The sequence below is a fragment of the Gobius niger genome (genome assembly GCF_951799975.1).
Source record: "Gobius niger genome assembly, chromosome: 16".
Classification (NCBI taxonomy): domain Eukaryota; kingdom Metazoa; phylum Chordata; class Actinopteri; order Gobiiformes; family Gobiidae; genus Gobius; species Gobius niger.
Window position 1 is genome coordinate 18,957,711 of NC_136867.1, and position 13,246 is coordinate 18,970,956.

General features: G+C 39.9%; 1 protein-coding gene across 2 annotated transcripts; it reads right to left on the bottom strand.

Annotated features, from left to right (window-relative positions):
* Window positions 1-532: 532 nt before the first annotated feature.
* Window positions 533-13,244, bottom strand: tc2n (tandem C2 domains, nuclear). Of its 2 annotated transcripts, XM_079573119.1 has the most exons (12): window positions 13,132-13,244; window positions 12,350-12,418; window positions 11,518-11,712; window positions 11,250-11,417; window positions 10,861-10,937; window positions 8,380-8,449; window positions 7,867-7,967; window positions 5,333-5,449; window positions 4,009-4,200; window positions 3,076-3,190; window positions 1,886-2,085; window positions 533-1,033 (listed from the first exon to the last, which is right to left on the bottom strand). In XM_079573119.1, the coding sequence occupies exons 1-12, from the start codon at window positions 13,133-13,135 to the stop codon at window positions 923-925; spliced, it is 1,419 nt and encodes a 472-aa protein (XP_079429245.1). In that variant the 5' UTR covers window positions 13,136-13,244; the 3' UTR covers window positions 533-922. The 2 variants fall into 2 exon arrangements, with proteins under 2 accessions (XP_079429245.1, XP_079429246.1); XM_079573120.1 differs by lacking the exon at window positions 13,132-13,244 and having other exon boundaries at window positions 11,518-11,734; window positions 12,350-12,409.
* Window positions 13,245-13,246: the final 2 nt, after the last annotated feature.

Below are 13,246 nucleotides of genomic sequence, written 5' to 3' on the forward strand. Positions count from 1 at the left end.
TATCCACAATTTTTAGGCTTCATTCGACAGGAAAGCTCAGAGTAAAAGGGTCTGGAGAGTGAGGAGAGACGTTCCAGCGGGACCCAAACCCACGACGCTGAGGTTGATACAGTGTTTGGTGCAACAGCTTTAACCACTAGACCAGCGGCTGCACCACAGCAAAGCATTCCTCAACGTTTGATAACCCCACTCCAGTTGATTGCTCCAGTGCCGTCACAAAAAGCTTCTCCCTCAAGCAATTTGTCCCAACGCAGTACATTTTCAATTGAAAAAAAAAATCAATGTCTGAACGGCTTTGAAATCTCTCTATCAGCGACCTCTTCGTATGTGAAATTTTCAGCAGACTAAACACACTCGCTGACCTATTTTCTACAGCGGCCGTTACTGCAGGCACATGTTCAAAATCCCAAGCATTTTTTCTTTTTTTTTTTTAAAAACCTATCACCTTGACGCATGCAATACAAGCAGCTGCTGAGGGTATAGAAAGCTGAACAGACAAAATCGCTTTCTCCTGTTATATTTAATGACGCTATTCTTCAAAAAGTACATCGTAAAGTGCATGAGTGTGAAAACGGGTTGCTAAGTTCACAAAAACAAATAGAAAACAAATGGGAATACAACAATAAGCAATAGCCATTTGTAAACATAATATGACAAAGCTTTACTGTAAGGAGCAATAAAAAAAAAAAAGGGTCACTAAGTTGACTGGTTAAACACTAACCTAGTGCATACACGGGCAATGTTAGTTTAGCAAATACAAAATTAGATCTACAACTATAAAACCAAGCACTTTCAATCGTGTTTTTAACCAACATGTACAGTGGGTTTCGAAGAGTTGAAATGTCTAAAAAGTATTGTGCGTTTCTTGTGTTAAGTCCATGTTTAGTCCAGTGTTTCTCCATTGTGAAGAAGGGACACCGCTTTAAGGAGGGCTCAGATGGTGCCAGGCGGTCACCACTTTCTCGGGATGAGCCATCGTGTCTTTCCACTGATCCACAGCTTCTGTAACGGGGCTGTCAAACCCCAACACGATCTGGAAACACAAAGATATTGATTACTAAGAGCATGGGTTGTTCATGTGTCAAAAAATCACGTGTTGCGCAACAGAGTAAAGGTTGTGGTTGGTTGGAATAGTTTGGTCACAGCTCACATGCAAGGTTCCGTTATGGATATAGAGAGGGTGGCATCAATAAAGGTGCCCAATCAAAAACTGTGATCAATTTTGCATAAAAGTCTAGTAAGCAAAAACTCGGAAGACTGACTGATAGAGTTTGCATTTGACCCGTCTTTCAATGTAGCAGAGGAGAGGGAGCAGGATAGGATCTTATTCAGGAGGAAATAGATCCAAGATTTAGTCAGGTTCACTGTGTACATTAGGAGGATAACTGCCTTTTGGCCAGGAGATCTCCAAATGTTTCATATCACCACCAGATCGAAGGACTGGATGCTTATACTGTCAATGGCTTCAACCCAATCTGCAGAGGGGCTCCCAACAGCCCTACGATCCTTGTATTCTTCTCTAGGTTTCTCTTTCCACACTACCATCTGCTGCTGACTGTTTATTGGGGTATTATACTTGATACTCATGTCACTGTTTTGATGTTTGGTGCAGCCATTTGAAGCAACTCCTGTGATATTGCGCTATACAAAAGCAACTTTGATTTGATCGCTCTATACTAGATCTATGTCTATAATATAGGACTTAACCAAGACTACAGTTGTTCTTAAGAGTGAACCCATAAAAAGCCAAAAATAAAACTACAATTACATTACTACCTGAAGCAGCCCACGCACAACCAGTGGTACCCATACCAAAATGTTAAAACCACATTAATTCCTGTCAAATACTATCATTTTATTATATTACAGTATAAGCCTCTCTCACCTGCCCTAGACACTGTTTCCTCCGCACAGAGTTGCGGCTGTACAGTCTGACAGTGAGGGAAGACGCCTGGTCCAAAGACTCCAACAGGAAGTGACACGTCTCTTTCCACTCGCAAATCCCTCCGCTCGTCTTCAGCGCTTTGGTCTTCCGCGTCATCACCACATGACCGTTTTGATGCAGCTCGGCTCTCACGAAAAACGCTATGGGACATAAGAGGCGCAAGAATCAATACAAAAACTCACTTTACAGTCGATGCGTTCTGAACTTTGACTTTGACACAATTCAAGAAGCAAAATAGTCAAGTCTTTGAAATAATGCTGCGTTGATCAAAGACAGTCAGAAGCCTATTTTAGAGGGGCATGTCCTGACTGTTGGGGAGGTGGCCCAATGGGGCCAGTCTTGGGGCAAAATATGAATTCTGATTCATGCATTTGGGTACACTTATAATCATTTCCTCATGTTTATTATAGCTTCATGATACAATACAGGTAAAACTGATTGAACCAGTTACTGACAAATATACAGCATCAATCTATACGGATTGGGGTAGCCAGTTAAATTTCATGGACCTCATTTGAAAGCTAAGACCTACAAAACTGTGTTGTTGCTGTCACATTTTTGAAGCGTTTTTGTCTCTTTTGTCACTTTTTAGTTGTGTTTTTGTCGCTTGTTTATGTATTTATTCATTTGAAAAGGGACAGTGCACATTAATCAACATTACACAATGGAAATGTGCCCGAGTTAGCAGAAAAAGCCAATTTTCATCGGCAGTAACATTGGCAGATGTATTTTTGCTTTTCCAGCACATTTTGGTCACTTTTTTGTTGCATTTTGAGCCTGTTTTCAAGAACCTTTTAGGTTTGAGTAAAATTGCGCTCGGTACAGGTGGGAGTTAAGAGGTTAACTTTGGCTTAGTTCTGGTTTGGTATTGATTAAGACCTGCCTGTTTAATGTTTGTGCAGGATATCAGGACTGCCAACACAAAAATTGCCTCCAATTTGGGGAATGGCTCCCTTTCAGTCGTCCACTTGAGAAGAATTTAGCCAAAACACTTGGTGGGTGTTGGCAGTCTTGTTCCCTCCTCCTAGGAGTGGCTTGGGTCTTATTTACGAACAGCTCCAGCTTGGGTTTAGTGTCATATTCTGACCACAAGAGCTAAAACAAACACATGGATAGTTAGCAGAACGTACCTTGGGTGAGAGGGGAGGAGGACGGTGGGAGGTTTTGAGCGGAGAAGATCTGGAGTTGGATGCGACTGTTGACCGGCTGGAAACAGGTGGCGAGGTGCAGCTCTGAATGATACGCCTGAAGGAACAGAGGAATGTTTAATCAAATGCCCCCAATGCGATCTTTGTTTTCTATTTATTTTCCTGTAGAACTTAATCCAAACTGTGCATGTGCCCTTACTGTAAATGATTTCCAAATTACAGTCTTCACAACATTGTAAGATATTGTTTGATCTGTAGAAAGTCACAAAATGTACTTGTTTTATATCGCTGTGAGAGATGTTTATTGACATTTAAGTCCACAACTCGTCAAAACCTGTTACTTTTCTCCCTTGTACAATCCAATTTTGCGAGTTTCTAAAGCACTCTTTCCTTTCAAGAACATCTTCTGCCCGGATTTGAAATTTGTCTCTTTCATTTCCCAAATCACACACCTAATTCAAAGAGTCTCTCACGGTATTTCCTCTCCATCCGAGCACAAAAACAGTCCAGCTCTTACCGACATTGGCCAGACACATCCATTTATCATAACCACTGAGAGCCGCTGAAAGGATTTGAGGTTCGAGGATGACCTACTTTCTGCGTCGCGCCACATTGTATTTGATTTTTAAGTAATTTCCCCAATTTGCTCCAAATTACGCTAATTTGAGATTATGCAACAGGGAGAGGAAGCCTTGTGTTTAGTCTTTCTTTGGCCACAGTCGGTAAATGCCACCGGAGTAACATTCCATGGGGGTAGATTTATGGGACAAAGACAACGCACAGCTCCTTATATAATTCTTAGAGACTAAAACAAGACTGAGTGAAACCTTTACAATCTTAAGGCTCTCAGACGGTGGTGGTGCACTGCTTTATGTCTGTTTTTGTCCTGATTAAATGTGTTAATATTAGACTCACGGAGGATTTTGAAGGCGAGTTGAGTTCCAGCCAGTGCTCGGTCTCCTGTGAGCCGAGTGTTCGCAGTGACAGGACGCACTCGGCCACTGTCCGCCTCCGGGAAGAGTGCGACTGAAGCCTGAGCACCAGCGCACTGCAACGCAACTGCTGCAGACGCAACGAGAACACGAAGGTCTCCATGAAGGTCACGTCCTGAAGAGAAACGACAGATACATCACATCAACTGTCCACGTATTACTTTTCAGTCTGTGTTCCTGTATGTATTGGTATAACAATCTGTGATAAATCAATATCATTAACCTCTTAACACCCGCCGTATTCTCTCCTCTTTGGCCTATAATGCATTCTCATCTGAAAGCCAAGACCCATATTGATCTTTTTCCTCACATTGTCGCTGTGAGTTTTTTAATGTTTTTTTTTCCATATCATTTTTGCCACTTACTGTTTTGCTGCACTTTTGTCACTTTTTTGCTGTGCTTTCATTGCTTTTTTCCTCACTTTTTTTTTCTCTTTTGTTACTTTTTTGCTGCACTTTCATTTTTGTTGGTTTTTTGTAGCTTTTTTGCTGAGTTTTTGTCACTTTGTAATAGCTTTTTGTTGCTTTTTTGGTCACATTTTTGCTGCACTTTTGTCACTCTTTTGCTGCACTTTCATTGCTTTTTTCTCACTTTTTTGCTGTGTTTTCATCCCTTTTTTTCTGCTCTTTTGTCACATTTTTGCTGAATTTTTGTCACTCTTTTGCTGCACTTTCATTGCTTTTTTTGCTCACTTTTTCGCTGTGTTTTCATCCCTTTTTTGCTGCACTTTTGTCACTTTTTTGCTGTGTTTTCATTGCTTTTTTCTCACTTTTTTGTTTCTCTTTTGTGACTTTTTTGCTGCTTTTTTTAATCATTTTTTTGTTGTTTTTTTGTAACTTTTTGCAGCAGATTTGTCGCTTTTTGGCTGAGTTTTTGTCACTTTCTGTCACTTTCTTGTCACTTTGTCATTGCTTTTTGTTGCTTTTTTGGTCACATTTTTGCTGCACTTTTATCACTCTTTTGCTGCACTTTCATTGCTTTTTTGATCACATTTTGCTGCACTTTTGTCACTCTTTTGCTGCACTTTCATTGCTTTTTTTCTCACTTTTTCGCTGTGTTTTCCTCACTTTTTTTCTGCTCTTTTGTCACATTTTTGCTGTGTTTTTGTCACTTTTGATGCTTTTTTTACATCCTTGTTTTCTTCTCCTTTTTTGTTGCTGTTTTGACACATTTTTCCCAAGAAGCTTTTAGGTTTGGGTAAAGCCAAACTAACCAGACGACATTGTGTAAAGTCAGACATACTGTACCTGCTGATACGTCTTGATCGAACTCTTGAACTGAATTGGTTTGGAAACAGTTATGACGCCTTTGAATCCGATCTTCTGTGTTTCTCCTCCGTCCAGAGTCAGGTCCAGGTCTGAGCACTGGTAAAAGAACATTGAAGTATTATTTTAGCATGAGTCAGGAGCCTTTTAAAAGGATCCTAAGAAAACAACATGAGGGGACAAACACTTTCCATTTTGGAGCAACGTGGGCTCTGTTTAAATGTAAAACAGGGATGAATCACCACCAAAATCTAACCAAATCATAACATTTTTACCTTTGACAGACACAATAAATGTTTTGAGTGGTTCTGATAATATTTAGTGCTCTGTATGTTTAAACTGTCGGAAAAAAAAGGCCATGTTAGAACTAGGGATGTCAGGATTGTAAATTTCTGAGTCACGTTTATTGTGAGGAAAAATATTGCGATTTTACGATTATTCACGATGATCGAAATTACAGATCATTTCATAAATCCTTTACAGTTTAAAAGTTCACAAAAAAGAAACCAGACATTATGTACATTTTGATATTTCTTTAAGGGTTGTTTTAATCGAAAGCCTATTGAGCATTTAGGCTGTGGTATCTGTTATCTTCATGTTATTATTAGCCATATCTAAAGGAAGCAAATTGATGGGAATGTTTTCAGGAGACATTTTCTTTCTGATCAGCTGATTCCCATGCGCTCACACAGTTCCACTCCCACTTTCACCATGACATAACAAACACAGCTGCACACAGTTCTTTTGGGACTCTTCCTTTGGCAAAAACAGATAAGATTTACAGTCAGCACATTGGATTATTGAACCTGCTGCTGACTTCATGTGTTTTGGGGAGGGTTTAACACTGGATGCTGTTTCTTCAGCCTTTACCGGTGGGAGCGCACAAATACACACCACTTTACCATACGGGCCAGAAATGATTACGATAAACCTACCGTGAGCTTTTAGAATAATTGTAAAACTGGTTCATCTTGACATCCCTAGTTACAATAAAGGCTTTTTATTTGTTTTCATAACAGACAGAGTGCCTTGTTTTTTTTGGACAGTTTAAAGGGACTATACAGAGTTTAAAAATGTTAAAATTAAAGAGGGGGTATTATACTTTTTTCAATCACATAGCACCAGTCTATATCACACTACAATGATGACAAAACCTTCTGTTGGTCTGTAAATGCAGTAAATTAGAATAACTGCCTTGTATAAAATTGCTCTCTCAAAATAGCTGTAGGAATGTCTTGAAATAGGCCTCTGTCTCTTTAAGAACCTCTGACCCTTTCCGACACGCCCCCTCCACACGCTGTATGTGGCATCAGTGGGGAGGGGGTTCTGCTGAGGAGCAGTGGTTGGTTACTCGGCTGGTGACGAAAGCTCGGAGGCGTCTCCAGGAGGTGGGGGCGTTCCTAGGAGGACTCAGGCAAACCTATCCCTAAAATGGCCGCCATCAGAGTTTTTACAGATTACTCAAAAATACGTGAATGTGCCAAGGCAACACTTCAGGCATGTTTTTAATGAGGGAATGACATAATAACGTGATGGAAAGCTTGAAAAAGTCGATTTTGCATAATACCCCCCCTTTAAGTATTTTGCTCCCCCTACATGTTCCAGCAATGTCCTAATATGTAGAATGAGCCTAACAATTCACCACAACTGTCTCTAAAATCCTGCACTGTCACTCAAAAAGTTGTTTATTCGGGTCCAAAGTGCCGTCATGCACAGGCTTAATATAGAGACAGCAGTTACGCACAAGACCTGAGGTGGCAGTAATGAGTATAAAAATGACCAACTTGCATCTAGCCCCTTTAACCATACAGACCACTATATATTTTCAGAACCATTCCAAAGAGCACCTGCCCTGTATAACTCCACTCACAAATTGTTTTACGTTAAATGTTTTAAATAAAGGATTATTTTGTAAAAGAATTGTGGTGAGAAGGGGCGTATCCGGAGAGGAGACGAAGGGAGGCGCACGTTCCTTCAGGATTTGATTGGCCACCCAGGGGGGCTGGGGCAAACCCCTGATCGTGACTTTGTACTTGGTCAAGTCCTATGCCGTTATAGCTCTGCTCTTTGGTCCTACCTGAGACATTTTGCAGGGTTAATCGTTATTTGCTTGATATTTTGGCAAGTTCCCTAATTTACGCTCACGTATTAGTAAAGAAAAACCTGGACTTTGAAGGACACCATTTTTGATCTCGTGGTATTTGATGTGAAAGGTTTGAGAAGCACTGCACCAAAGAGAAAAGCCGTCACGTTTTAAGACGCCCTTTGATAACCGGAGCACAACTCGGCCTCTCTCAAATGCACTTGTCCATTTCATCCACTTATGGGTGTTGCTTTTCACACACTTAAGCTTCAAATAGGGCCCACTCTTCCTCCTGTAAGAGCGACCTTTTCTCCCCCACTGTCTGAGCCAAAGTTAACAGAGCATTGAGAGGTTGAACAGCAGCCCTGACTGAGGGGGGACAGAGGCTTCTTTGAGGGGCACAAAGGAGCATTTTGTCCCGGTGTAACCGTACCTGCACCAGGGTGATCCACACCTGCTCCAGAGGCTCCTGGTAACTCACTCGGACACACACTTTGCCCAACTCTCGCTCGTCTCCTGATAACGCGATGGAATCTGAAAAAGAAAGGGAGATAAATACAGGATATTTACGTCCAAGCAAAGCTGTAAGAAAAACTAAAATGCTCTGATCATTACTCACTCGTCAAGTCTATCAAAGTTTCAACTATACAATACAATACCTATTATTTCATTGGATTTTGTGTGAATTTATGTTCCTTTTTCCTGTTCTTAAAATATTAAACATACTTGAGATACAATAGATTTTGTGCCATCGCTTATCTACTTGCAAAGCCGGCATTATTTACTGAACAAAAACCCTTTCTGTGTGAGAGCTCTTATCTGTAGAACTGAATAGAAGACTGCAGTGAAAACATTTGGGCATGATTACTCTGTCTGTGTGAGGGAAAGTGAACCAACATGAACATTTTCATTGTTCTTCAAAGGAAAGGAAGTTGGCTTTAGTTACCCAGGCTGCTCTCTATGGAGTCCTTCATGGAGGAGGCGCTGCTGAAGACACTGGAGGCCGAGTCAAACCTCTGGAAATCAACAAAAGCAGAAAGAATTTCATCAGGACAAGAGCTGTAGTAGTCATTAATATTTGGACATGAATTTTACACTGCTTAGGCTTGAAATAGACGAAAAACAGGGAATCAAACATACACATCAGATCCATCCACAGTTTAACACCTGTGCTGGTTCACATGAGTGTTCCCTGACGCCCAGAGTTTATTTGTTGATCTCCATTTCTATGGTGCCGTTCCTGTCATCAATTTATGGCTTACTACTGTTTGCTCAAAGTGTTGCCAAACTAAACATTCAAGCTAATTAAACGACTGTCACAAAACCCCAAAGCGGCGCTGTGAGGAGGAAGAAAGCCGATTAGATCCGTGTACAGTCAGATGTGATATTGCTGAGTGAAACATGAACAAACCTTTCTCTAATTACAAATGTATTGATGCAGTGCAGGATTCAAAAAGTATCATTTATAATACCAACTTATTATTATTTGTTTTCAGACAATGGGGGAGATAATTACGGTCTCCACTATTATTGGGAAACACTGGTTCTAATCTTTTTAAACGGCTTCTTCTCTGTAGGTTTTCATGATTGCACTTTGACCTGATCGTGTGACAGACCAAGTTATAGGTACTTTAAGGGACTAGATGTAAGTTGGCCATTTTATACTCACTACTGCCACCTCAGGTCATACGTGTAACTGCACTTTCTATATTAAGCTCGTGCATGACGGCAATTCGACCCGAAGTAAAACCTTTTTGAGTGACAGTCCAGGATTTTAGAGGCAGTTGTGGTGAACAGGTCTGGGCTCATTCTACACATTACGACATTGCTTGAACATGCAGGGGGAGGAAAATACATAATTTTTAACATTTTTAAACTCTGTATAGTCCCTTTAAGTGCATTTTATGATGAATACTTTTTACTTTTACTTCACTACATTTTGAGCCTGTATCTGAACTTTCTACTCCACATTTTTAAATTGGGTTAAGGTAAAGTATTTTATTTTCAAATTGACCACTCTACGATGAACTGGTTTAGTGGTTTATTCCTTTAGACCTGGTTTGATTCAAATGATTAAAAAAAATCCTGCACATTAAACTCTTGAATAGTTTTACATTTAACTTATAAAGCACATTTTACAATGCATACTTTTGTTGGTAACTTTTATACTCTCTGCTGCCACCTCGGGTCTTAAGCGTAACTGCAATCTCTATATCAGACGTCTCCAACATTTTTTAACTCGACGAGCTACTTCTACACAATATGAACATCGGAAAGCTACTTATGTTCAGAAACACTTGTGAAAAACACAACTTAGGTGGAGTTCACCCAGAAGAATTACTTACCAAGATGGTATTTTAAAGAAAGTGACGTGAGTTTAGTCCTTAAACTTTACGACATTGAACCAACTGTTGACAGATTGTGTTCAGTATGTTCAGAAATAGAAAATACATCTAAAATTTGAGTTATCAAGCATGTAGAGATGTAGAAAGTGTTTGGCGAGCTACCTAGAGAGGCTTGGCGAGCTACTGGTTGGAGATACCTGCTCTATATTAAAGGAACAGGCCAACGTTTCTCCATACTGAGATATGTTGCTGAGCTTAGACTAGTTGATGCGTACCTGTTTAACAATTAACAACTTGTTGAGTGACAGTGCAGGATTTTAGAGGCAGTTGTGGTGAAAAGGTCTGGGCTCATTCTACACATAAGGACATTGTTGAAACATGTAGGGGGATAAAAATACAGAATTTTAACATTTTTAAACTCCGTGTAGTCACTTTTACTTCAGTAGGATTATTGAGTACTTCTTCTACCACTGCCTTTGTCACACAACAATAGCAGAGCGAGAGCCTGAGTTTACTGGAGCTGTTCCCAGCTGTGCACATCCTGGACTCTGCTGTGACGCTGGTCTGGTTACTAAGCAACACACACAAACAGTGGACCTGAAGAACCTCACAAATCTCCCATTTTGTAGTTTTTTTTCTCTAATTGCTGATTACAAAACAAATATTTAAAGTACATTTGGAAATTCCGGCTATCCGTTTCACCAGAACACTTTTACCAGAATTATTTTATTAAGATTTTGCCCAAAAAGTTAAAGTCTGTGTTATGTGGTTTAAACACCTAAACACCTCATAAAATCTGGAAAGACATTTGGGAAATCTTTAGTTTTTTATGTTTGGTATATTCAATGTGGAATACGAGCCTGAGAGGGTTACAAGTACAACTTTTCTTGATAAAATGGCCACTTCACAGACGCAAAAAACTAATAATATAATTACTTACACCAGCCTTATTACCCCACCAAACTAAGAGATAACTACAAAGCATAAAGACCTGTATACTTTGTGCTCATTTTTCCACAGTGGAAACTCTTGTGTGGATCGGCAGCTGGTGAGGCACAGATAAGATAATAAAAAAAACCCACCTGAATGCGGCTCTGAGGTCTGGACAGGTCAAACATGGAGCTGCTCAGCTTCTGCTCGCCGAGCCTCAGGGGATGACCTTAAAAATACAACATAATGATGAACACATTTACCATTTGCAGTAAAAAAAAAAAAAAGACTTTAAATTCATTTGGTGGTAAGTTAGCCTACTATTTCTCACAGTCTGTACAATACATTTGGCATATGTTGCTCCCTCCATACAACAGCAGGAACATTATATTTTGTAGACATTGTTCATAAAGTTTGTCCCATTGCATGATAGCACTAAAAAACACCAACCCCAACCAGTTTTTGGAGGTTGTTCAACCCAACTTTGACTCAACCCCTTCATGTGTCGCTCCCCTGTGTGAGTTGTGTGTTTGGGATTCACCTTTCGGGCTTTGCGAGTGTTTGTTCTTGGCTGTGCAGCAACGGGACGACCCTGGAGAGCCGTATTTAGTCATTTGGACCTGGTGCAGAGTGGACTCGGGGCTGTAGGTGAAATGACCACTCCCCAGTAACTCAGCTTTCCTCTCGGCGTAAGTGCATCGGGCTGAACCTACAGATAAGCAACACAAGAAGAAGAAAGCATCACCGTGTGGAGGCTTTTCTGTGTGGAGTTCATCATTAACAGCTGTATACACTTCTGCGGATCGTACTTTGTGGGCCGGGCTGTAGGTTTGGGAACAGCTGACCCTTGGGCTGGATGTAGGACGCCTTAAAGGTGGGCAGGACAAACGGCACCTCACGACCGTTCGGGGGCATCTTAGACAGGAGGTAGTCCTCCGGGGCGGCCCTCCTCTCCACCGGCTGCTGTTCGACCGGGTCCTGAGGCGGCAGCTTCATTGTGATTACTGCAAAAGTAAGACATCTAAGCTTTATGTGTTTGGTTTAGTCATTCTCAGACCATTTTCATTCATAAATTCACATTCACAAAGAAGGATTTCTGGTCTCGATTGATTTAGAAAATGGTCAACAACTCAAATGCACTTTCTCATTAAACCAACCCCAAAAATGCAGCAGTAGGTACAAGTAGTAACTCAAATAATTACTGAAGTAAGGGTAGGAAAGGTAATTTGACCATAAAAGTCTTCATATTTTAGCTAAATAGACATAAACCAACAGACATAATATAAATTAAGGTAAGATTGTAATATTTCTAACTAGTAAACCATACAAAACAGATAAATTATAAGATAAATGACCTTTATGATGAGGTACAAGAAATACAATTCTGAACTATCTTTATATCAATATGAAGCTTTTGTCACATATTCAAAGAGGTGAGAAGAGTAACCATTTTGAACTCAAGTAATAGTATTGATAATAAACACTGAGGCAGAAGTAAAAAGTTCTGTGTCATCAAACCCTCTGAGAAGAACAATTTCTTCAAAAATGTGATAACAATTTTTATAACACACATTGACCACAAATCATATCTTAAACCTAAGAATACCATAGTTTGAGAAGTTTTCAATACTCGCAAATTACCTTGTGTTTCCTGCTCCTTCTTCCTCGTGAAAGTCTTGCAGCAGTTTTTGATACACTCCATGACGGCCACTAGAAACGTGTTGGAATCGTAATAGTTAGTTTGGTGTTTAGGATGTTTATGTTCCAAGAAATGTTGATTATGAATTTAAATGTGTGTGTAGTTTCTAAAGACAGAAAGGTTAATGTCTTGTCTAGTTATCTAGCCATGAGAGACCGACTGTTGAGATGACGGGTGAAATTACACTCAATGTCATATATCTTGAAATATAGCACCCCTAGAGCTGTACTAAACATTGTCGACTAAAATACGCCTTTAAAATGGACTAAAACTAAATTAAACACAGTTAATGGGACTAAAACTATGACTAAAATCATTTCATTGAGCAAGAGCAAAATAAAAATGAAAATAAAGGACTAAACATATGAACTTCCAGTACCATAGTTTGAAAGAGCCTCATATCATTTAAATTCACTGCCAAAGAAACAAGTCTGTGGTTTGTCCATGTGGGAGAAGCTCCATTAAACAGTGAACATGTTTGAATACAAAATCTGAATGTAAAATTGACTGCTATTTAACTTAGTCGACAAAATGTGCCTAAAAACTAAACTAAATCTAGACCAAAACTCATTAAGAATATATTGTCAAAATGAACACTGCCCTGGAGTCGCACTTTGTTTGCATTTATTTGCAGCACAAATATCACATCGCAACCTAAACTAACAAAAGAAATCAAGATCTGAATGATTCAAAACTGTGATAATGTAATAAAGGCTTTACTTACCCATTCAAGGATTCCACTTGAGGAGACCTAACTATTGTTGTGCCTGGCTCGTCCACACTGCTGAGGTTGGGAAAATGCGGTGAGCTCAGGTTCTCTCGCTCTCTCTCTTTCTCTC

Excerpts from the sequence above, each read along its gene's own strand:
- tc2n (XM_079573119.1), bottom strand. Across the intron at positions 11,713-12,349 it reads GAAGGAGCAGGAAACACAAG|TAATCACAATGAAGCTGCCG; the intron begins GTAATTTGCGAG and ends TTACTTTTGCAG. Across the intron at positions 10,938-11,249 it reads ACACTCGCAAAGCCCGAAAG|GTCATCCCCTGAGGCTCGGC; the intron begins GTGAATCCCAAA and ends TGTATTTTTAAG.